Source organism: Scatophagus argus, chromosome 5, assembly GCF_020382885.2.
Source record: "Scatophagus argus isolate fScaArg1 chromosome 5, fScaArg1.pri, whole genome shotgun sequence".
Taxonomy (NCBI): Eukaryota; Metazoa; Chordata; class Actinopteri; family Scatophagidae; genus Scatophagus; species Scatophagus argus.
The window spans coordinates 8,185,870-8,210,899 of NC_058497.1; the positions used below are offsets into that span (position 1 = coordinate 8,185,870).

The 25,030-nt window shown below is 40.0% G+C and overlaps 1 protein-coding gene across 1 annotated transcript; it reads right to left on the bottom strand.

Moving 5' to 3' along the window:
• Positions 1-2,868: 2,868 nt before the first annotated feature.
• Positions 2,869-24,422, bottom strand: kcnj5 (potassium inwardly rectifying channel subfamily J member 5). Its single transcript, XM_046390402.1, has 4 exons — positions 24,208-24,422; positions 14,339-14,421; positions 11,242-12,115; positions 2,869-5,040 (listed from the first exon to the last, which is right to left on the bottom strand). The coding sequence occupies exons 2-4, from the start codon at positions 14,399-14,401 to the stop codon at positions 4,655-4,657; spliced, it is 1,323 nt and encodes a 440-aa protein (XP_046246358.1). The 5' UTR covers positions 14,402-14,421; positions 24,208-24,422; the 3' UTR covers positions 2,869-4,654.
• Between the last annotated feature and the right edge of the window lie 608 nt (positions 24,423-25,030).

Here is a 25,030-nt window from a genome sequence, read left to right on the forward strand (position 1 = left end):
CTAACAGTCAGCCTTTGTCACCACTAGTTTTTTTTAAGTTGTTTGGTATGTCTGGGTATAATTATCTGTGATGGGACCTTTTTTTTGCATTCTTGCCAAAAGTTACATGAGAAGGTTGCAATCTTGTATGTAAGTATGAAGCTACAACCAGCAGCTGGCTATGATAGCTGGGAATAACACTGACAGCAGGGGAAACGGCTTGCTCTTAAAACCGCACTTTGTCATTTTTACACTTTGATTTTTGCCTGAACTAAACAAACAAGATATAACATGTTAATTAGTGAGCTTTAACAGTGCTTCTGTCACCTTTGAACAAGGATGGGCTGGCTGGCTGGCTTTCTTATTGTCTTGTTTTCATGCTAATAAGCTAAACTTCTGATGGCGGTATTATCTGTACAGACATGGAAAAAAGCTTAATAAGAATGTTAACAGTGAACTAATGCTTTGACTTTGGCACTGACTATACAGCCAGTCATCCCTGAATGTTCTTGTTTTCTCAGAATAGTCAGCTTGTGCTTCCCAGCAGGTGAACCTCAGCCAGCTCAATTTGGAGCCACGGCCACTCTGTGGCCATAGAAATCGTCATCAAAGGCTGCCATCATCCAAACACATCAAAGGGCAGACCTCTGTCTCCTGGCTGGGAAAAGGCGATGGTTTCTATCTCTGCGTCTGTGCATCTGTCTGCCTGTTCCATTCAAAACACCAGAAAAAGATCCTTTTTCAAGCTACTTTTATACAGAACCACTCAGAATTGCCTGGAAGTGCTAGTGATGCTCTTGTTTTCCATTTTCATGCTTCTAGCCACTAGCTGTGAAACTTTCACATGTGACAAGACAGTCTAAGAAATTTGTTGTGAGGCTGTATGTTACCGCAAGGCTGTATGGTAGCATGCAATAGTTCTGCTCTAGAAGAAATATAAAGTAATGAGTAGCTCATGCCTATTGCTGTAATTTTAGACATTTCTGAAGACATTTTTTCCTATTATGTCTAGATATACTGTGCGTCACCTCAGAGATGCTTGCGATTGGTTCACTTGTTCTGTGTAAAGCTGTGTTACATAAGGTTCTGTAACGTGTTTGCTGCTGGATTCCAGAGGCTTAAAGCTTTTGTTCAGACCAACACAGAGCAAGGTGAAGATTCCCAGGAAACCCATCAGGTCTTTTGGCACATAGAGAGAGCTGAACATAAAGGGCCATGTGCAAAAGGGATTCAACCTATGCAGCAGTACCTTAAAGTGCTTGGGACGACTTAAATTACAACCTTCAAAAAAGAGAAAAGAAACAAAAGGCATACATAAAGCCTTCTTTTATTAGTGGGAGCTGTAGGGGACCAAAGACAGGGTTACCATTACAGTGCCATCTAAGAGTGAATTTGCGTAATAAAATGTAAAGTTGCAGCAAGCAGTCACAGTTGCTAAAAAGAAAACAATGAGTGTGGCAGCCTGCTTTTTTGTTTATTTGGACAAAAAAAACAACAACAACAAAAAAAAAACGGGAGTCCAAGGATGGAGCAAGAACATGGAAAGCGCTGTACAAGTCTATTGTACCAGAGTATAATTCTTCCCACTTGCTTTATTGCCTGTGACTGTAATCCTCTTTCTTGTACAGGATGTTTTATTCTGACTACGCAGTTGTTAATGACCTATGTGCTTCCTTCTTTGTCATGAGCATGCATTATTTAAAGCAGACGGGAAGAGTATTAGCTAGCTATGGAAAGAGGAAGAACAATAGCTAGTTACTCTATTGGTGCAGTGCCATTCATCAGCTTTAGCAATTTTATCTGTCTTTGTTCTTTTTTCTTTCATATTCCTTATTGTAAAAGGTGCACATCTAACTCAGCAAAACATTTTCTGTTTTGTTGTGTGCTTGTGGGTGATATTGTGTGTTCAAGTGTGCCGTTGGCTTGAGGTGGTGATGACTGATTATATCTCTCCTCCTCTTTTTCGCTCTCACACCCTTGCTCACCCACATGCACCTGCCCTGGGTACCCATTTCAATGCACCATTCAATGGATGCATTATATTCATCATCGTACATTATTCAGATTTGAATCAGGGACTGTCAGCTTGCTGACGATCCAGCCTCCAAATTTAATAGCTTAGTCAAGAATAGCCTTGACAGCACATTGCTGTGATTCAGTGAATTTCAATGACATGCTGGCCACCAAATGTAACATCATGTTTCATTTTTTGACTGCTTGTACTCTGTAGATGCTGGATAAATGTGATGACCCCTGTGACTTCTGCTGATTTTTCTCTGAGGCTAGTAAATGGCTGTGGTGGCCTTAATCAGTCTGCCAGCTGTTTTCTGTGATTGTGTCTTACTGTGTGTGCATGTGTAATTGTAGTCTCCTAACAGACAAAGCTGACTCGGGGATGCTGTTCAGGTGTCTGAGGACTCCAGCAGTCACAGTTATGTAAATTGAATAGAGAAAAATGGTAATTTGCCTTTAGAGACGTGGACAACTACCGCTAGATTTCAGTGTTTAGTAAATTTAGACATGGAGAGGGGGTGACAGCATTCTCGATGTTATCCCTCATAATTGTTCCCCTAGCATGCATGAAGCAGTTGTTGCCTCGAGCACATAAGATTGTCTTGTGCTGATAATTGAAGGTTATTGAAGTCTCCTATATTCACAAGCTGATACAAATCCAGTTTAGAACAAACCCAGTTTTCAGTTTGCTTGTTTGTAAAACACAATTGTTGTCACACTGCACTGTCAGCTGCAGTGTGACACACGCTAAATTAAGGTACTTTATAATCCTCCGTTGCAAAGTTATGTGCAAAATAACTTCACAATCATACACACTCATACACTCGCTCATGCATGCACACATTATCTAACAGGAACATGTTGTTCTTTCGGCCATATTATGTTTATTCCCATGAGAACACACAGAAAACAGATGACATTCCAGCAATGAAAGATGATCTCTCTCTCTCTCTCTCTCTCTCTCTAATGACAAACTTATCGTTCTCAAATAGACTACGTAGTAAGATGCTAAAATGCCACAGTGAAAATAAATACATTGTTAAAAACAGAAAAGATAAAACAAACAATTAAACATTTAATAGGGGAGCGGGAGTTTTTAAATAATCAGGAATCTCATTTTTGTTTCAACAAATGATATACTGAATATTGATACATTATCTGATAATATATTGTAGAAATCTCATAATTTGCATGCCTAGAAAATACCCTGTATTTCCTACAGTATTAAAGTTACTCAGCAATGGGACGCATAGGGATCGATTCATGCATGCAAGCTCTGACATGTGTCCTTTCAAAGTAAAATAAATAAATAAATAATACTGTAGGCTATGGCCGTCACAGGACAGGTGTCCGCTTCCAAAACAGTAGTCACAAGGGCCATAAACTATATCAAACAAAAGGCCCAGGGGCAGTTTGTGGAACAGGGCCAAAGTGCAGAGTGAACCAAGTGTATGTGGACAAAGAAAGCTTCAAATCAAAAGGTGAAAGCTGAAGGTAAGTTTAAGAAGAAATCATTGCAAAAAAGCAAATTGAAAAATCATGGCTAGACTTTTACGTAGCTGAAAGAGACTGACCATGTTTTAAATATTTAAAACAAAAACAAAACAAACATGAAAGGATACATGAACTATTTCATTTTGCTTGTGGAGCATTTGAAATATTCATGTGTGTAAATTGTGCTTTACGGACCAAGAGAAGGGCCCGGAATTAATGTTTTAGTTGGTTCAGCAGCAAGGGGAATTAAATCTTTAACCAGTCAAGAAATTGGTTAAAATAGTCAGTCAGTAGTATATTTATAGTGTACAAGTTTTACCAGCATGTTTTTATTGTTAATTTAAAACCCTGAAAATGAGTATAAAATGAGGTACTAGCTGGTTTTATTTTGGGTCAAGGCTCCCAGTATGTCTGTAAGACAATCAGACACATGCAATGAAACCATTTATGACAATACAACCATGAGGACGGTGTGAACAAAGAAAAACAAATTGGATAGTGGTTGCCAGTAGACGCTGCCTTTTATAGAACAATTTCCTACATCTTCTCTTCTCCTGTCTATGGCAATGAGAAGCCTAATACATTTCCTCCTACGTGAACTCAGTTTCTAACACAATAACAACACTGACAGAGAAAGTAAATAATAAACCCCTACATTCAAAAAAAAAAAAAAAAAAAAAAAAAAATCAATAACAAGGTTCCATTACCACGCAAAAGCTGTTGTCAGACACATTAGCTGGGTGATGAGACTGATACTCTGACCAAATGAAGCTGAATCAACACACTCTAAAATGAGAATATTGGAGTATCCATAATAAGCCCATGGTACTCTTGTCATGGCTACCAGTTTCAGATCAAGTTTACATTATACAACTTGAGCTGTTATAGCAGTAAGTGGTCATAATGTTTATAAAAAGACAATATGAGCCACCGACTCTTAAGTGTAGATATAGATACCGTATGTGTGTGTCTGTGTATGTGTACTTACATGTCTACAAAACCAATCTATACTATAGATTGACACTCTAAGTAGAGAAGTATTGCATGAGTCGAGGGCTGCCTTGTATCTCCAAGCATTGCAATGGAACAAGCTAGCCATTGACTAAATGAAGCATTATATTGTCCTGCCCTCTCGTCCTGTCTCCTGGGTTTTCAGCTTATGCGGCCATCAGTCAGGCAGTCTGTCAGCGAGGGGCGGCTCCTCCAAAGCAGCAGCTGAGCCATTGGTCTCTCCCCTGTCACCCCCTGAATCTTTCTCCTCCATGTTCTCATCCTGGCTGAGTGGGTCTGCTTTGGACTGGTGGGTTAGGGGGTCAAAAGTATGCATTTTGGCCTCTGGGCTGAGGACTGAAAGCTGGGGCAATAGTGGTCCCTCCCGAAGCTTAGCAGCTAGCTCCTTGGCGCTACAGGTGGGGGTGTTGGTCTCATACACATTGTGGAAGTTGTTGTAGTCTACCTCGTAGAAGCCCTTCTCCAGGGAGAGAACCGGTGTGAAGCGATAGCCCCAAAGCACCTCTGTGTCCAGGTAGGAACTCCGTGCCTGACATGTCATTCCTGTCACAGGTTAGGATGGGCGGATGTGTTCACATGCACACGAACATGCACACAAAATCAGTATGTTACACAAGAGGTAGGAAAAGAAGCAAGCACACACATAATCATAGCATGTAAACAAACATATATATACACACACACACATACACACACACACACAGATGGGAAGGTAAGGAAAAAGAGAGACTGCATTAGTAAATTATTCATGGTTATACAGGAACTGCACACAGAAAAGGCCAAGACCTGCACCTGTGTTTTCCCTAAACCTCCATCATGTTTGTGAAAATGATAAGGTAAAAAACTCTACATATCTAAATGTTTTTGATTTTGGTTGTTTTTCTTTTAGAAAATAGGATCTGTTTGGCTGATAAAATACATGCAGCATCTACACACAACTGAAAGTGTCAATGTGAGGAGTCCTTTCTTCCCCAGTAAGTCATATAAAAATTCACATTTGGAAGCACGCTCGTGCAGTTTTCCATCTATTTAGGAAAAGTGGTGGTTTGTCGGTGTCACAGGTGTGACAGCTTGAATTATAGCAGCAAGCAAATCACAAGTGAAACCAATGACATGATTGCTCTTCCATCAAGTGTGGTCTTTTTAGTAATGCAACACAACACAGACAGTGAACAGATTCATCTAAACATTCATCATTACTGTTACATCTGGTTTTTTTTCCTGCAGTGTTTTCTGTCACAAGCTCAGGTGAACAGGTGTATTGCGCTTGGCTAATTACACTTCTATTTGTCAAATTAGCCACATGCTAATGACAGCAACAAATTTATAGAGCCATCTACAGCCTGCAAGCCAACAGCAGGTGAGTGTTTCATACTCAAAAGATTTTGGGTGGACTATCACTTTAAACTTGGACACCCAGCTGTTGAGTTACACAATGTTGTGCCTCTCTCATGCACACTAATAATATCAAGCAAGTGCTCTAAAATAGATGTAGATGCCAAATTGATATGGTGTCTAATGTCACGGTGAGAGGAGGGGCTTTTGCACCTTTTCCTCAGCTCTCCCTCTGGATATGAGTGTCCTAGTTTCCACATTTAACTTGTGAAATGTTTGTTATTTCTGTGTTGAGATCATCAAAGATAATATAGCGTCTTTCAGTCCCAGTGAGAAGGATTTTCTATAGTGTCTATTAAGGGTGTTGGCATATTGTTTGATGTGTTGGTTTTAAATTCTTGGTTTAGCCAATAGAGTACAGTCCAGATCCATTAAGTTGTGAAGATCTATTAGTATCTCATCCTATTAGCATTTAAAAGATGCTGCACCTACTTTTGTCATTTTTCTTAAGATTTGTCACAGTTAACTTGTTTTTGACTTCATACCTCTAAATGTCTGATGAGCAGGGTGACTGAGACTCTTCACAGACGCTGCTACAGTATGCTGCTAATGCATTTGTTGCGTGTGGATTGTTGTGATTATGAAAACACATTTTGATAGCACTTATTTCCTGAGGGATTAGATCAAAATGAACATCTTGTTCAAGATGCTGAATTAGTTCACAAATATGAACAAATAAGTACCACCACCCATCTGCACCCCCCCACCCCCCCACACACACAGTTTTTCAATACAATATACAATCTGTACTTGAGGATATATACCCACTACAGAATTTGCATTACTCAACTGCATATGCATGTATAATTTACATGTTTGATTTTCTGAAGATAAAACTTGACACTTTGGATTTGAATGTAGCACATAAACACATCATGCCACCATATAGCCATAGAGCAGCTCCCACAAACACACTGTTTATCTATATCATTATTTAAACTTTGGAAATACAACTCCACCTAAGTAGTTTTCATTCTAACTGTTGACTTCTATAATACTATTATGTTCAGTTGTGGCTCTCCAACTTAGCAACAGTGATAAAGCAAAAAACAACAAGCAGACAATGGTCTCAGGAAAGGGATTATGAATGTGAGTGTGGAAGGTTCTTGCATTACAAAAGCCATAGCTGGGGATTGCCACAGCGTGTAAATGCACGTGTCAGCTTAGCGTCACAGAAGCAGTCGCAGTTGCCAGAACACTTTGGAATGTAGTAAACAGGATAAAACATAAAAAAACACCGCCATAGTCTTTGAATGCAAATGATGCACAAGTGAAGAATAGGCAACAGACATTTTGACTTTTCAAACACAGGTGTATTAAATAACTTGAATAATGGCTGCTTTCTATGTAGATGTGTCAGTTGCAGGGCCATGGCATTGTGAAAGTTGATTTACTGGCACACTAAAATGGAAAAGAGCCCTTGTTAATATCGTTATTTACACCTTTGCCTTATTCATATTGACACGTCACAATGTCAGAACGTCATTGCAGATGTGACTGCTGCATCGCATGTTGATGTTTCTCATATAGTGCTTCATAAGGGCTTATGACCTCCAACCTGCTACTACCTGCTGAGTGTTACTCGAGGTTCACTTGGGGAAAGGCGTCTGGTGTCACACACCCAGTGCCCAATATGTTAAGCCTGATATATCCATGCAAGCAGTTGCAAGGTATAAAGAAAACCAAGTAAGTTTATTTATTTACTTTTTTTTTCTTTCTCTTTCTCCATCTGATGTTATCTTTTGTGGTGATGTTTTGTATGGATTAGCATGTAGCATGTGCAGTGGCAACTCAAATTTGTTTCTTTCAGGTACCTGAAACTTGCCTCATGACAAATTATTTTGTTCTTTTTGTGGACTAATACAATCTGGTTAAGATCAACTCTCGTCGCTGAACGACAAGGACAATCTGGGAAGACAGAAGGAACACAGCTGCTGTGTTTCAATCAGTGGAAATGGAATGGTTTGGAATGGAAATAGCTGATCCTAGATGAAGTGATAATGAAATTAAAGCTTTGTTACGTTGAACTCAAATGAGTGTAATCTGACTGTAGTGTGTTTACGTCTTAATTAACTTTAAAACAATTGGTGACATATAATCAGCATTTACCATATATTGGTTATCTTATACCCAGCACTATTGCTGTTAAAAGGAAATATTTATATATCAGGCATACTGGTAACCAAGCTCTTTCCTGGATTTTCCTTGTAAGTGTATAACAAAAACATGGCTGCAGACACTCTTGTTTACACAGCAACAATAATGATGCGAGATGCTTTCTGTATTCTGAGAAATAGAATAAAGCAGGCCTTATTTCATACATAAATAATTTACTGTAAAGAATAGAAAGCAGCCTTAAAGCTGATGTCTTCAGAGACACTTCAATAATGAAAACAAAGTTTGTTGTCAGCTACATTGGAGCACGTGGCAGGGCCTTAGGCACAGCAGTACAAGTATTAGAATTGCCACAATAAACTGCAGCAAATTACTTTTTGTTTAGGGGGAAAAAATGAATAGAACAAAATATACAGACAGGGTCTTCTTGAGTCTATATCCTTCAGCTATTTGTAGACACCTGTGATAAATGTTTACCACCTTTGAAATGTATTCATCAGAATCAGAAACACTTTATTGATCTGTGGGAGAAATTGAATAAACAAGAAATTTTTACTAAAAGTGAAATTTCTATATCATTTTTATTATAGCGTAAACTGGGCACAAAACATTTGCAATAAGTTCTGGCTTTCCATTATTTGCAATTTTTGTTTAAGTTGATTTGTAAAATGGAATTAGTCCTTTAATCAGTGAAAGCTTTGAATAGAAGATGGAAGTGATACAGGGCAAATCTGAGGAAATTAGCAAAATGTTCAGATCGATTGGTAAATTAAATATGTGAGGGAAAAAGGAAATCACTTTCTGCACATTCTCACTGTGCAGCTGCTTAATAGGTGAAATTACCAATTTCCAACTACTTTGAAGATGATGCTATTGAGGAGTCTGTAATTTATTTGAATCAGCCTTTACAAATGTAGTTACAGCTTGCAGGGTTAATTTCATTTTGATCTTGGGAAACGTAAACACTATTTTATATATAGTTTAATATACTCCATTCCGTTATCTGTTCTGCACCCAGTAACTGAAATAATGTGAATGAGTGTATTATTGTTCCTATCATATAAATATTCATTAGTGCAGTTTAGCTGTGTTATCAAGTAGGAGGGCAGAATGTTCTTTAGCAGGTCATCATTTTGTTTTCCTTTTTATTCAAATGCTGTGGGAGTGCCCAAGAGAAACAAATGTTGTGAGTAATTTCTAGAGCCTGACTCACAATCATCCTTAAAACCACAAGCTCAGTGTCAATGGAGGATACAAGTAACAGCCTCCATTAAAGAGAATATGAAGCCATTTCACTTCCCACTTTCTGTCTTCCACACTGTGTCAGCATCCAATTTGTGATGTGATACATATTTTGTTGACAGTGGCTTTTTTTTTTTGTTCATGAGATCATTACTTGCTTGATACACAAAATAAGTGTTTAGTCTCCCGCTAATGCTGTTTGTTCTCTATCTCTTATGGAGGTTTTAGAATATTAATATGTTTTCCTGTTGAACCAGGAAAAAAAAAAGATTTTTTTGCATACAATGGCAGTGGCCATCCATTCACTGTTATGTAACTACAACGACACCGCTATACATTTGATTGTTGGTGACCTTATACCTCCTTATACCATTTAGAAATACACAATTATCATCAATCAATAGTGTTTTATATAAATAGTTTGAGGGTTTGTCTTTTCTGCGGCATCCTGACTTCACCACGTGTGTCAAGACATATTATATAATATTTAGTTAAAGCTGACAATAAATTTGTCCACAAATGTTATGATTACAAAAACTATGAGAAAAGGTAGAAAATACTATAACTTGAGCTATCCTTGTAAGCCACCACCATTCTATGAACTGTTAAGGTTAACAGGGACTGGAAGTACAATAGAGGGGAGGGCTACTGGATGGTCAGACTGATCCATTGTCTAGCGGTCAAGGACAGTGATGAAATAAACCCCTGCATGATGCTATGGTCTCTTTCAGTGAAGCGAAAGGTGATTTAATGCTTGAGTCAAGTCTCCAGCAGCGTGAGCAGGAAGTATGATGACTACTGGTGCTTTGGAGGGAAAAAAAAAAAAAAAAATAGAGCAGAAATGTTCAGATGCATGCAAAGCCATGCCTGATCGCATTAGGGCGCTTGGTGGTTTGTATGACTTTTTTAAAAGACAACTGTGCACATGAGGCTAAATGCTCCTCATGAACCACTTCGTCTCATTTAATGACGCAAAGAAGTATGTTGATAACCAGTAAAGTAAATGAGTAACATGTATAATGCATTGTATTTAAAATAAGTGGCTTATAATTAGTCTTTGAACAAAGGCCAGTAAACAATGCAGCTTATGCATTTAAACAATACTTGATTTAGCCAATACCACACAGAAAACATGTTGGAACAGCTAGCTGTAAATGTCTCTGTATTCATCACATTTTAATTATGACTGACATGGGCACTGATGTTTTATACAAGGTTTTGTCAAAAAAGACAAAACTGTATCTAAAAGGAAACTGAGAGTTTTTGTAAATCCCTTGTAGGACACATGGACATCATGTTCTCAATTTGATCATTGAGTTGAAGATACTTCATTTAAAAACAGTCTGATGCCAGGCAATGAGAGCTTTGTGGAACTTTACAGAAACACGTGGTCAAGTCCAGCCTGGGGCACTTTTCAGGACTGCATTGGCGTTTGCCCAAAACACAGACCAGCAGTGTGGGTAGCTACACTTCATTCATTTTGAAATAAACAGTATCAAAGACATAACCTTGAAGTAGCAACAGTGTAAATGCAGGCTGCTTTCACTTGTCTGCCTCAGGTGAAGCAACAAATACTTGGAAATGTGATGAAATGATGTGTTGATGAAGACAGAATTCTAGTTGAGGAATTAATGAAAGAAACATTTGTCAGAGTAAAATCTTCATTAAAACCTGTACTAACTTTGAAATGCTGTCTCACTTAGAGAGTTAATTATCTGTCTCTCTGTCTTTCCATCCATTACAGTATTATCTTTTGCAATCTGCAGCACTTACGGGTACTCACCCCTGTCTCTCCTATGTATCCCTCCATTGTATCTCACCATGTGAGCCTCTTCTGTCTTTCCATCCATTTATCAGTCCTCCCATCCTTCCCACTCAGCCTACTTTCCACAATTCATATCTTTCTCTCTCTCTATCCATCTACCCATTATACATATGTCTTTCCATTTCACCTTCTTCTCTCAACCCCCCCCACACACACACACTTCATACCTGTGGCCTCCACCATGCCCTCAAGGATAACCACGATCTCGAACTCCTCCTTCTCCATTTGAGCCAGCGTCATCTCCCAAAAGGGACTCTTCTCATTGATCTCGTGAGAGATGATAAGCGGTGACACCAGGAATAGCCGGTCGTCTCCTGTGTCAAAGCCGATGTTGATGTCGGTCTGGTTGAGTGGTATGAACTCCCCCTCCTTGGTCTGCTGCGAGCGGATCAGCTTTGCTCGGATTGATGCTTCCACGATGTGAGAGTTCCTCAGGTCCCCCACCCGAAACATCAGGCACATCTTGTTGTCTCGCACCGATATTACAGCATTGTGTGAGAACATGAGGGTCTCGGCACGGTTCTTTGGCTGAGAGATCTTGACAAACATGCAGCCCACCATCATGGCATTAACAATGGAGCCCAAGATGGCCTGCACCAAAAGTAGTATGATACCTTCAGGACATTTTTCTGTGATCACGCGATAACCGTACCCAATTGTGGTCTCTGTTTCAATGGAGAAGAGAAAGGCTGAGACAAAACTGTTGAGGTTCTCCACACAGGGGGTCCAGCCCTCCTCTCCAGCATGCACCAGATCCCCACGGATGAGCGCTATCAGCCACCACAGAAAGCCAAAGAAAAGCCAGTTGACTACATAGACCAAGGTGAAAATGAAGAAACTAAGACGCCAACGTAGATCCACCAACGTAGTGAACAAGTCACTGAGGTAACGGTAGGTCTCTTGCACATTTCCATGATGAACGTTGCACTTGCCATCCTTCTGCACGTATCGCTGACGTGGCTTCTTCACCGGGTCAGAAATCAAGTGGGTTCGTTCTGTCGAGATCTGAGCATCCCTCAAGTGCTTTGGAAGCTTTTTCACCTACGTGGCAAAGGAAAGAAAAAAAAGGAGGGGCGTGGGGGTGAAAGTAAGCAAGCAAACAACGACAGGAAGGGGACAAAAGAGAGAGAACAATATCAGTTTAAGTTTTAAGTTTCTCCATGTGTGTACTTCAATGTAAGCACACTGATTTCTTCTCATCAAACTACGTACTGCATAACCATTTTAATAAGATTTTCTTTCAGTCAATTAAGAGCTGTTATAATGTCACCAGTCTGTGCTGCTCCACAATGACATTGTGAGTGTTAGCGGATGCACACATATACAGAGGGAAAGAGAATGTAAGGACACAACAAGAACACAAGGACACCCAGGTCTTTGTCTGTGTTGGCCCAGCTCCAGCGAGGCGATCTGGCCCCACAGCTGTGCCCTACCTCCCTCCTTGTCCCCTGTGTTTCCTCCCCTTGCGCCCTCTGGGACATTGGCAAGCCTGGATAGGAACAGATCCTCTAGCCTTCCCCAATAGAGCCTTATGGCATCCTTAAACAGAGTGGCATATGCCTGGGCGCACACACATTCCACTTATCAAGAAACCAGCCTTCACGCATATACAAAACTTGCAGGATTGTAATATTATATGCTTCTGAACATTTAGGGTGATGAAAAACACACACAGCTGCCACACAGCCCAACAACGTATTCCTACATGATATCCAGGTGCCAGCTGCTTTTTCCTCTTTTTGGACAGACACATACATACATACAGACAAACAGACAGAGAGAGACAGGACAGAGTTGAAAGGCACATTTCAGACAGACCAAGAACATGTTGGCAGCAGACTGACACCTTCCAGTTTGAGTTGATAATTGAGACGCATTGTGTTAAAGCAAGATAACAGCCTCTGTATCTTCTGAATCTCTCGCTGCTAATCGGACACCTGCGGTCCATCTCTCCAGAGTCATACTCACATCACCAGGAAAGTTACATACTATTGTGGTTACACTGATTGCTCTTTTACGCTATCACAAAAATGATCACTTTCACAGCGTATCCAAGGAAGGACATCTATCTCTAAGGCACTACAATACCAGTGCTTTCAATTGCAGAGCCAGGATAATAGAGTCTCTCGGACAGGTTTGTTCAGGATAGTTTCCTTGAGAAGTCAGGTGCTCTTTCACTGCTGCCCCATGTACACACACTTTTGGTCAGGCCTCCATGCACAGTATTGAGTTTACAGATATTGATTTGAAGCGATCCCTGTTTAAGGAACGTTTTGACAAAGAAGAATTGAAAGACAATGCTTATTGACCGGCATTGCAATTAGTGGCTTGATGACGATGCACCCACCAAATGTCAATGGTCTCCCTTATTACTGACTGTGCTCAGGGATATTGGATCAAGTATAGATTCAGAACACAGTCAGTCCACAATTTCATAGATTGAAGCTTTTCACTGCAAACATGGGTTAATGTGCGTGTGTGTGTTTTGTTTTTTTTTTTTTGTTAAAAAAAAATACTATTAATGGCTACTGCATTGCTTTTAAATGAATGAGAGACAAAAGAGTCCCCTTCATTTCCACACTTTGGTACGAGGTTAATTGAGTGATAGATGAAGCTGTCAAAGCAGTGCCACGCAGTCTTTGGCCTTTAGAATCAATATGGTCTATGGAGTTGATGGTCAGTAAACAAATTCATTTGTTCTATCAGTGTGGCAGCAGTAAGTGGTGGGTGTTTTCTCTTATTGAGCATTTCTGGCCGCCCTTGGGTAGAAGGTATATGTTCCAATCAGTTGTGGAATCAGGACAGATAACCAGTGCAACCCCTCATTCTGTTATTGGGAGTGAGCAGGGCATATTTTCATTGTCTCCCTATCTCTACCGATAAGTGAACAGAACAATATATTTACCTGAACTAGAGAAACAAGTTTGGTTACACTTTGCGAGCTTGATCTATAATCTGCAACATTTATTGAATCTAGAAAGTGTGTGTGCAGCACATTTGTATCTAACAGCCTTTTTGATCCTCCTTATTCTCACCATTCTTGAAAGCTGTCTGGTATTTCTCCCTCAAACAAATAGCTCTGTCCCTACTTATCATCCTCATCTCTCTGTATCTGCTGCGTCTCTTTTTCACCCTCTGCTCTCTCACCATGACACCTTTCTCTCACATCCTCTCTCTCTCATGTCTCACACTTTTTCTCTCCCTGCTGTGCAAAGACTGTAGTGATCTGTACAGTGTTTGACCAGTAGTTGCTGCACAGTTTACCTGTGCAGGTGTGACTCCGATCTCCATGTTGTGGTCCATGAGGACTCGAGAATCTCCTGCCATCCTCAGCTGAAGCTCAACACCTGTGAGACATAAGGAAGTACAATACTCTATTCAATTTAGGATTTAAAACATACAAGAAACATGCTTATTTTTTGGCATGTACAGTAGCACAGTCAGCTTCAGTTCAGTGATAACCAACATTAAAATGAAATAAAAGTCAAAGCCCAGTGCTCTCATATCATGCACAAGCTTATCCATTAGACCTTTCAACCTTTTAACCCTCTATCACACAACGTCTTTCAAAAGTACATGCATCATGTATATGTTAACAATGTTGTGTTGATGTATTATTCAACCCCCCAGGCACATTATTTTCTACCTGTCATTTAAATTGCTTCCGTTTGTCAATATGTCAATGTTTACCAGCTGGTGTAATTAGAACCCACAGAAATCCATGAGGGCAGTTTGAAATAAATGCTTTAAAAGGTAAAATCTTCAACATAGTAAGAGGTTTGCCTTTGCATTTGTTGTAATATTTTTGTCTCAGTAGTGTGAAGGATTAGTGTGAAGTATACTGTATACTGTACCGGGGAGTTACTGTTATGGCATTTCACCTGTGAACTCAAGCAATAGTGTTGTAGGGTAAGTGAAGAATGTTTGACTGCTTTTATACAACTTTAAGTAGATTCTGTGCTGGATTCAACTGTTTCAACAAGGTATCAATGTTCAGTTTTGGAAAATAAAAGAAATTTGAAATTCACAAGCCTCTGCTCAGTAAATGATATTACTGCTTAATACAAAACATCATTTTGTTTTTTAGTAAATTATGAAAAATCATCATGATGCAAAAAATTATGCCTCCTTTTGGGAGACATTCATAATGAGAACAATTAAAACTGAAGGTTCAGATTCACTCATTCACTTCTCTCTCTCACACATAATGGGGAGGTCAGTCAAAAGGGACAGTTGCCAAATGTCATCAGTCCAACTTTCATGCTCTTCTTATCAATAAAACAGTGTTTAGTTCAAAGTTCAAGAGAGAACGTGAATCAACATCATCAGAATTACATTTTTATCAGCATAATAACAAACACAATAACTTTGTTAGCCACACTAACAGCATGGCTAAGGATGACAGTGTCTATTATTCCAACACTTTGGTCCAGACCGTATTTTATAGCAGGTCACATGACTTGCCAGCAAACATTCTATGGACATTCATGGTCCCCAGAGGATCATTTTGTTTACATTTGCATTTCAGAGTGAAGTATCTAAATAACTATTGAATAGATTGTAATGAAATTTGATACAGATATTCAGCATCCCTTGAGGATAAATTCTAATAACTTAGATGATCATCTGGCAGTTCAAGCTTTTCACTTATACAGCAAAAAAAAAAAATATTTATTTCACTTATTTTATTTTGTGTTACCTTATTCTATTTTATTTTTATTTTTATTTTTATTTTATCCTTCCAATTATATGTTACTTGTTACATTCTATGTATGCACCAATCACCAAGACAAATTCCTAGTAATGTGAAACCTCTTCACTTACATGGCAATAAAGTCTTTTCTGATTCTGATTTCTGATTCTGATTCTGAAAATATCTGTTTGATGGATTGTCAAATTATGTGGGGGCAATGTTTCCAGATGGAGCATCCTAATGACTTTGGTTTAATTTAATGATATTTGCACATGGGCCAGGAAATCTGATTCATTCATTCATTCATTCATTCAGACATTCATGGTCCACATATTCTTTCTGTTTATCAAACTCTGGTTGTGACCTTCAAACCGAATGACAGTAATCCTAGTTAGCAAATGTTAGAAACTAAGATGGTGAACACCTGCTAAATGTGTGTTAGAATGCTGAATTATTTATATAACATTGCTGTGCTCAAGAACAACCTCCCAGAACCATTACCATGGCTGTCTTGTTCATGACCATATTTCCCATGCTGTCAATGCTGATACTGACACCGCTGTCTGTTTGCTGATGTACATAACTTGTGTTATATACACTTGCAATACAATATCCGCTTGTAGCGTCAAAGAATTATGTTTTCATAGTAACGTTTAGACTTTCACAGTACCAGTTAAGTGTAGGGAACAGTTGGTGTCAAAATTGACTTTAATCACAAGGCAGAATGTGGGCTTTTGTTGCCTAAACCTAAACACACATGAGACTGAGGTTGTGACAACTTGCATGTGGTACAAAAAGTAACAGTTCCAGGAATTATGTCTCCCTCAGATTGTGTTTGGCAAAAGTAATCAGTTGTACATTTTTGTTTTAAATTCATGAATAGTGGACCTGAACAGCCTGAATGACCAATAGACGATTCAACCTTCTCTCTCCTGAATGAAATATTAACACATAAATGTTAAAAAACATAACAACAAACATAAAATGCCATTTTATGCCCATGCTAGGGAATCTTTTCCCATCTGGCAGCCCTGTCCTTCAAGTGTAGAGTTCCTCTATTACTAACCATGAAAAAAAAAATCTGTATGTCCCTAATATATTACTATATGCAAATATAATGAAATATGATGATTAAAGAGCACTGCTGGAAAACCTAAGTAAGGGATTAGCTGTTAACATCACATGGGAGATAACCTAGTGTCCACTGCTGGCTGATTTGCCTGTAAAATGAAGCAGGCTCAGCTGCAGTGTCTTTAACAAAAGAGCAGGCTCATCACTGCCAGAATTGCCAGTTGCTCCAACTACATGTGCCCACATGCAGACATGCACATGTGCAGACACACTACTCTCTATGTACAAACGCACTGCTGTTACACTTCTCCACCATGGTCATACAGATCAGAGCCACTGATTTCTTTCTTAATCATCTGGAGACAGAGAAATAATTACTTACTATCACGAGTAATTCATTCACCTCTTTTCCTTTATATCTTATCCGATGTTAACATAAAACATACCATCTTTGTGTTTGTTTTTAGCTCAGCTACCGTGACTAGGTGATGTGCTGACATTCTACACAATGTGTGATGTGATTTTAAAGAGTATTTCTCTGCTTTCTGAGTTGCATGCTGAAACAGGTATTTTTAAACATGCTATGTGAGGTACAAAGTGACAGTGGAATTAGAAAAGGAAAGCTTTCAATGTTTCCTGAATGATATGGGATTTAATAACAGCCACTGCTGTAGTTACAGAGGGGAGTGTGAGTCTCTGTGTGGTAGACGGGGGTGTGTGTTAGTGAGGATAAAGCCCTAATTTTAGCAGCAATCTTACAACACCTTCCTTTTACTCCACAAGAGGCAATTAACTCATAGAGCTCCTGGGTGTCGTTTGAAAATCAGCTACTTTTAATTTACTAAAAGAGCAAAGAATACAGAGGGCCTTGTAACCAACCAAGCAAAAGAACATGGGTAAATTACTTGTTTTACGCTTGTGCCTGACCTTAACAACATCTGACATTTCTTTGTCATCTGTCTTTGATGTTACTCTATTTGATCGCTGACGAGGCGAGGAAAGGAAACGCAAAGGAGTGTGTGGAGAAGTGAAAGGACCACGTCACAAATCGGATCCACACAGGAATGTAGTGTTGACATTGATGGTCCAAAGCAAAGGGCAGAGTGACGTGACAGGCATCTGAGCAGGGAAAAGACAGACAGATGGACAGCAGAGGCGCGGGACACACAAAGCTTCCAAAAAACCTCACTGAATACATTAAAGGGGTTGCAAGGCCTTGCTTTCTGACTCATTTTAGGTTTTCTCATGAATTAAACATGGCTCCCTGGAGATTTGTAAACTCCAGACCTGTGTGTATTTTCAGCGAGACTGTGATTGTGTTGTCTGTTCGCGGCAACAATCTCAACAAGCCCAAATGAGAGGTGTTTGAACATGGATACCAGCTGGGGTGTTTTATCTTAGAGCTTTAAGAGGGTAACAAGCATTTATCTTGTTACCGGGAGAGTGACAGCATGATTTGGCTGAATTGTGCTTGTGTCCTGATAACAAGAGCACTCATATGTCGTGCTCAAAGCCAAGGGGTACTAGTAAACCAAGAAACTTGCTTCCTAAAGGATATCTACAGGACATATATTTCCCTTATTTGCTGACGCTGCATGATGTAAACAATAATCTGCGCAGAGCACAGCAGAATATGGCTTTTTACCTTTATAACCAGTGGCAAGCTCTATAATTTCCCCCCAGGGCCAGAATTGTACTGAATAGCACTTGCTTCAGGATTTAATTTTCTCCATTTTTAGAACTTCAGAAACTTGTATTGTCAGCTCTGTACGAAATTCTGAAAGGTAAAAGCTGTCTTAGAGCTGAGCCAAGAGAGGGATTTTATCAATACTAATCACCATTCTAGTATTGCCCCCGCAACAGATTAAGTACCTAAATTATAATTCTCACTTGATCAACGTAATTGTAAACTGTTTCATTCTTCTCTAAGTTGCTTTTTCCCCCATTATATGGAGGTAATCAATTTAGGTTTTTTAGCCTTTGGAGAAACACTGTTTCCTGCTTGAAATTTGTGCAAACGTGCTTGCTTTGCAAATGTTGAGAATGCCTCTCGCTCCTGTCGGTTACAAGTTTCATATCTCCAAAACTGTGAACTTTTCAGGAGTAAAAATATTATTTGATATTCATAGTAAATATCCTGTATATAGCATATAATGCATTTCAGTAACCTGGTTCTGACCTGACAATACTGCTTATGCGGCTGAGCATGACAGGGTTACAAATGGCAGCAAGATGTTGCAAACTCAGCAGTACCCTTCAGTTTACAACACAAATTTGACTATAAGTGGGCACTCATCCATACATTTTTAGGTCATAGCTTGCAGTTTTTTGTCGGTTCATCAGTTACAGTGCTGACATGGAAAAGTCAGAGGCAAAAAAGAAAGAGGAAAAAAGAAAAAGGGAGAGAAAGAAAAAAACAGACAAATCTGCAGTAGAGGTGAGCTTTTAAGAGTACTGAAACAGTAACTATATTTATTGAATCACTCCATCAGATATCTACACTGGCACAGTTCTTCCAGCTTATCTGCTGTCTCCGTTCCTTGGTCAGAGAAGCAGTAGAACTTTCTGTTTTCTTGATTTCCTACACTCCATCACTCCTCCCCTTGAGTGAGAGCAAAGAGTCATGGTTACCGGACTGGCCATGATTATGTCCCAGGCTAAGATTGGCCCATAAAATAACATGGCTTCAACCCTATCTCTGCTCACTTATGACACTTTGAGGTCGGGCGGGTCAAATGACTAAAAACGTCCCCCGCTAGTTTGGCTTCAGGCCCAGCAAAACACACACACACACACATACACTTCATACCGCCCCTCCCTCCTCTTTCCCCATTATGCCTGATAGTGAGCTGAGTGTATCCAGTTGTGTCCTTCTCTGGAATGACCTTCTCTGGAATGACACTGCTGCACCGAGACGTTCCACTCACACTGGAGAAACAATTTCCCTAATGATACGTCCAGTACGTCCCCCCCCACACACACACACACACACACTCACACACACACACACACACAGCTCTTTCTCTCTCACTCAATTCACATGTTACAGTACATTTTGCACACACCCTTGCCCGAGCCATGAATCACTATAGTTTCTTTAGTTTATTATATGGATCTGTATTGCTATTCCACTGAGATGGGTATGTCTAGAAAAATATGATGTGCCAACATTTTATATGTGCTGCTGAGTGGAGCTTGGATGGGATTAAAACCCGACACCTACTGGATCCAAATCACACCCTCTTCATGCATGCTGGTCTGCTGCATGAGAGACATGATGGAGTGAGACAAAGGGAAGTGATGTGAGATGTGTGAGGTTGGGTGGCTGGGCATGCTCCCCAACACCCTGTTTCTTTTTCTTATCAGGCGTTTCTGTCAGGCTCTTGCTGTGATTTACAGCTTTAGATCCCACATTTGCTATGCCACCTCTATGCAGTGATGGCTATGCCAAAGGACAAAATGGAATTAGGGGGATGTACATGCAGATGAGCACAATAATCTGCATTAAACATAGTGCAATTTCACACTACTGACACTACTAATCTGTAAATAAATGAAATACACAAATACTGCTATACTGGTTTATTAATCTTCTGCTTCACCCCACTGTAGAAGACAGAAGAGCTGGAGAGGATGGGATGAGGGAGGACTGGAGGCCATGAACATGGTGGGGCTGCAGAACCAGGGAGTGCATGGAGAATGCTGGAGGAGCCAAAGGTCAAATAGTCTTGATTGGGATTCCTGACATGCTTCACTGTGTCCCCGTGCTTGTCCCTTTGAGGAGCCACCTCCTTCGCAATCATCACATGCCGGTCAGAATAAAATGAGATTATAGCCCTACAGCTGCATGTTAAAAATCCCCAGACCAGCTTTTTGGGCAAATCAGCTGAGTAAACCACCCTTCTTTCTACTTTCTTTCTTGCATATTTTCTGACAAGTTGTCTAAGATCGTGTTGCAAAAGGACTCAGCAATCACTTAATCTTAAAAAAAAAACAGTATTTCTCTTTTCTATCTGTGTTAATGAACTGCAAATTTATGGGGATGTGCTTCCCCAGGGTGATGGATGCTCACGCTTCATAGATGCTTACGTAAAAAAAAAAAAAAAAATCCCTCTAGATGTATTAGAGATGAATGTGTTCGCTTCCTACATCTTAATGACAGTGCAGTGATAAGCAACCTTGCTTTTTATCAAATGTTCAAAATGACGTGTGTGTGCCCGTACTGAACGTGCTCTAATTGTATTGTACGTGAAGCTAAATTGTACTCACTCCACATGAATTTTAGGTCAGTTTTGTTTTTGGTTTTGAATACCGTAAGGAAATGATTTATTATAGCTATGTTATTTTTGTGTTTAATTTCCATATGCATTTGGTTCCTACAAATAAAAATAAACTCACTAAACTAACTAACTAAACTAATATCTGGATCATCCTCTGTGTATGATACCTAGTTTTTAACACTATGTGAATGCAAGAATCCCATAACATAATAAATATAAAGCCCTCATGTGCTTTAGTTAAACTTGCCTGACCTGAAAACTTATCAGCTGGACATGAGAGATATCACTGCATCTCTACCATTGTGTGTCATGCTTAACAACGGAGTCCTCATGAATACTACAGAGTGGCTGGTATAGCCCCACTGCCCACTGGCTAAGCTGGAGGAGACAGGAGACTCTGTAAAACTTCCATTTCAACCCACATTACCTGCTGCTGACAGATAAGAACATGAGTCATTTGAAGATTGTTGAGAACCAGTCAACCTGGAATGCATAAGAATGCATTTTCACAATTGTCGAAATATAATCTATGACAGATTCAACCAAACAGTCTTTCTAGAAGAGTAGTTTTGTTACATAAATGATATTCCTCACAAATCTGAAAGTTATTTACATTGTTGAAGATGCTGACATGCTAAGAGCAAGGTGACCTGAAATAGCAGCCATTTTTACTGAACTGTTGATAATTTTAGATACAGAAGGCTGCTACAAGAAGCCAAACAGAGCCAGCAAACTGTATGTTCTTGTCTTGTATTCATGACAGGGTACAGACAGGTATGCATGTACATATGTACTGTCATATCCATTTACACTAGTATAGGTGTGATGGGCAAACGGAGAAAAAATAGGTGAAACAGATGAAAAAGTCGTTTCTTTGCCAAACTGAGAATTTATTCCTGCTGCATGGAGGCAGCAGCACCGTGATCTGTGTTAACTTTATACGTGACAAGTCTGTAGAGCAATTGCATACATTGTGAAGTCATTGCTGAATCAGTGGGTCACACCATAAATCTGATACACAGGTATTGTGGGTGACACTTGATAATACAGTAAACACAATGGCTTGTATTTGCATTGATTACAGATTTATGAAAACATAAACAGGAGGATGACAAGACTATGTAAGAAATTTTATGCTGCTTGTCTGTTTCATGCAAATACCAAGAGATTGGATTGTATTCATGAACAACTTACAAAGTGCAAGGCTATGACTTGAAATACACACCAAGTTAAAGTCATATGAATAAAGCATCCTCATGTAGGTCTATCAACATTCCAAAAATACTATATTTTAAACAGTACTCTGACATGCACACATATTTCCCAGGGCACTAAATAAAAAAGCAAACAAACAAACAAAATAAAACTTCACGCCTGGCTACTCTCTTGACACAAATGCGCTGATGCGGTATTAGAAAATGTGGATCTGCTTGAAGAGCTGAGCGTTCCCTAAATCCCCTAGAGACTTGTCTTGACTTGAGTCTTGACTAAATAAACAGATTTAATTAATTATTCACAGTGTCCTCTCTTTTGAGAGTCCCCTGCTGAGGATTACATCTGCCCTTTGCCCTCTTTTGTCCACTTGTTAGGGAGATCAGAACATGGATGAGAACTGAGCAGGAGATGAAAGAGTTGCACAGCGCTAGGTTGCGGCTACAATGACAATGCTGATAATAAGGTCAAAAGGCCATCCATCAAAAACCATCACATCTTATCTGTTTGCGCATCCCTCTACACTCTTTAAATAGCCAGTCACAGTTCAAACAGCTGAAGTGTGGCAAATTTTGGCAGGTTTTGCTGCAAAGCCAGTATTAATACTGTCAGACTGGGCTTTCCCTTTTCTTTTGCTCCAGCAGGTTTGTGTTAAGAGTGTTCCATATGTAAAAATGCAGCTAATGATGAGAACATGAGATGACTTCCACCTCCTCCACGCAGTTCCAGAGAACAGATATTAAAAAATGATGATTGAGTCCACTCATTGCCATGACGCTGTCTTTACATTCTCTGATGAGGCAATACCAGGAAGGACAGGAGCTTGGGGAGAATTAATGTGGCTGCAAAGCTCACTGCATTGTCATCAAAGTTTTACAGCGACAACTCCCGGGATGAGTGCATTAAACTGCAGCTACAGTTCGGGAGAAAATAGTGGTGTACATCAGACATTAAAGCTTGTAGCCCTAAACCTCAGCCCGGCAAGTATGTTTCAAGGAAATCAATATAAATGATTTTATCTCAGCGCTTTTGATGTAGACTATAATATTCATGGAAACACTTCTAACAGCTATCACTACAAGGCATCCACAACTTTATCTCCTGCTTTTATTGAATGCATGAAAACGTGTAACAGCCGAAACATACTGCACTGTGTGTTGGTGGCACACAACCCCCTCCTCCACACACACGGACTTACAGTAACACACCAATACACAGCTGCACATTAATGCCAGGTTTGCTCCTGCTGCGCTTGTTAAACTCCTGCATTGCACAGAGAGAACTACAGCATGGCACACGAGTGTGCGCAAACAGCGGGAGTGTTGACAGGCTTTTCTCTGCTTGCGTCAGAGAAATCCATTGCCTTTTTGATTACCCTGCCCCCGACACGCGGACTAGGACATGCATGGTGATGATCTATGTATCTCTGCGGTGACATAAGATGAAGGAGGCAAGAGGTGATCATAATAAAGATTGCAACTGATACAGGAGGGTAATCTAGCCACTTTCCCCATCATCACTTTCCTTTCCTTGCTGTCTTGCTCTTGAAGTGCCTTCCGTTATCTCCTAATTTCTCTTACTCTCTGTCCTTGTGTTTGTGTTTTCTCATTATCAGAATCTCATAGTTTTTGATCCTTCTTTAAGTACAGTACACCTTTTTACTTGGCAAGCCACTCCAGATGGGATTTGTGGCTGTGCGATGAAACACATAATGCAATCACAGCATGCGATGCAATCCACAGACATTAAGAGGAGGCAGCTTGTATGTGGAGCCACAGTCGTACCATACATCGGCGGCTTTAAAACCTCCTCCCCTTTTGCCTTGCACCCTCTGCCTCTTCCCCTGTTTTATCTCATGAGTAGTGCACAAGGCTTACCTTCAGTTCTCTGCAGGAGTAGCTGGAAGGTTCCCTTCGAGGCATTTCACAGCTGCTCTTCTCCCTAGGACTGCGCACTCCTTTCCTGGCTTTGTTCAATCAACAACAGCCCTCCTGCCTCTCTCCTGCCACCCAGCTCCTTCTGCTCTTCACCGCTCTCTATCTACTCCTGTGTGAGAGGGGGGTCTGTCTGTGCATGTGTGTGTGTGTGTGTGTGTGTGTGTGTGTGTGTGAGGGCAAGAGGCAGAGGAGAGAGAGAGGCAGAGTCAGAATGGGTGAGAGAAGAGATGGAAAGGATGCAAATACATGTGTGCTGTCTCTTGAATGTTCCCCTCCTCTCACTTGCACACAGAGTTTGGACCTTTTGTCTCTCAGGATTGGTCCTTTATAAAAGCATGTCTTTATGCCTGTTTGCGCAGATTTTCTGTATCACTGTTTGTGCAGATACCTCCAGCACATGGCTCCGTTGTCTCTGCTGCAAAAGCGAATAGAAATGTGTGCAATCACAAAAAAACAAGTACAGTGGTATAGTGAAGGGTAGGAAAAAGAGTGAGAGAGAGAGAGAGAGAGAGAGAGAGAGAGAGAGAGTGTTTGTGTGTGTTGGGAGTGCAGACGGGGAAAGAAGAAGATCGTGAGGAGGTGTGAATATAATCAATTGCTCTAAAACTGCCACTGAAGAAAAAGCCCCAAGGATTTGAAAGAGATATAAACTGAAATCATAGACAGTCTTTTCGAAAAATCAGACAATAACACAAAGAAAGACAGGAGGGGGAAGAAACGACTGCAATGGATGTGGAAAAGGGGAGTAAGTACAAAGAAGTAG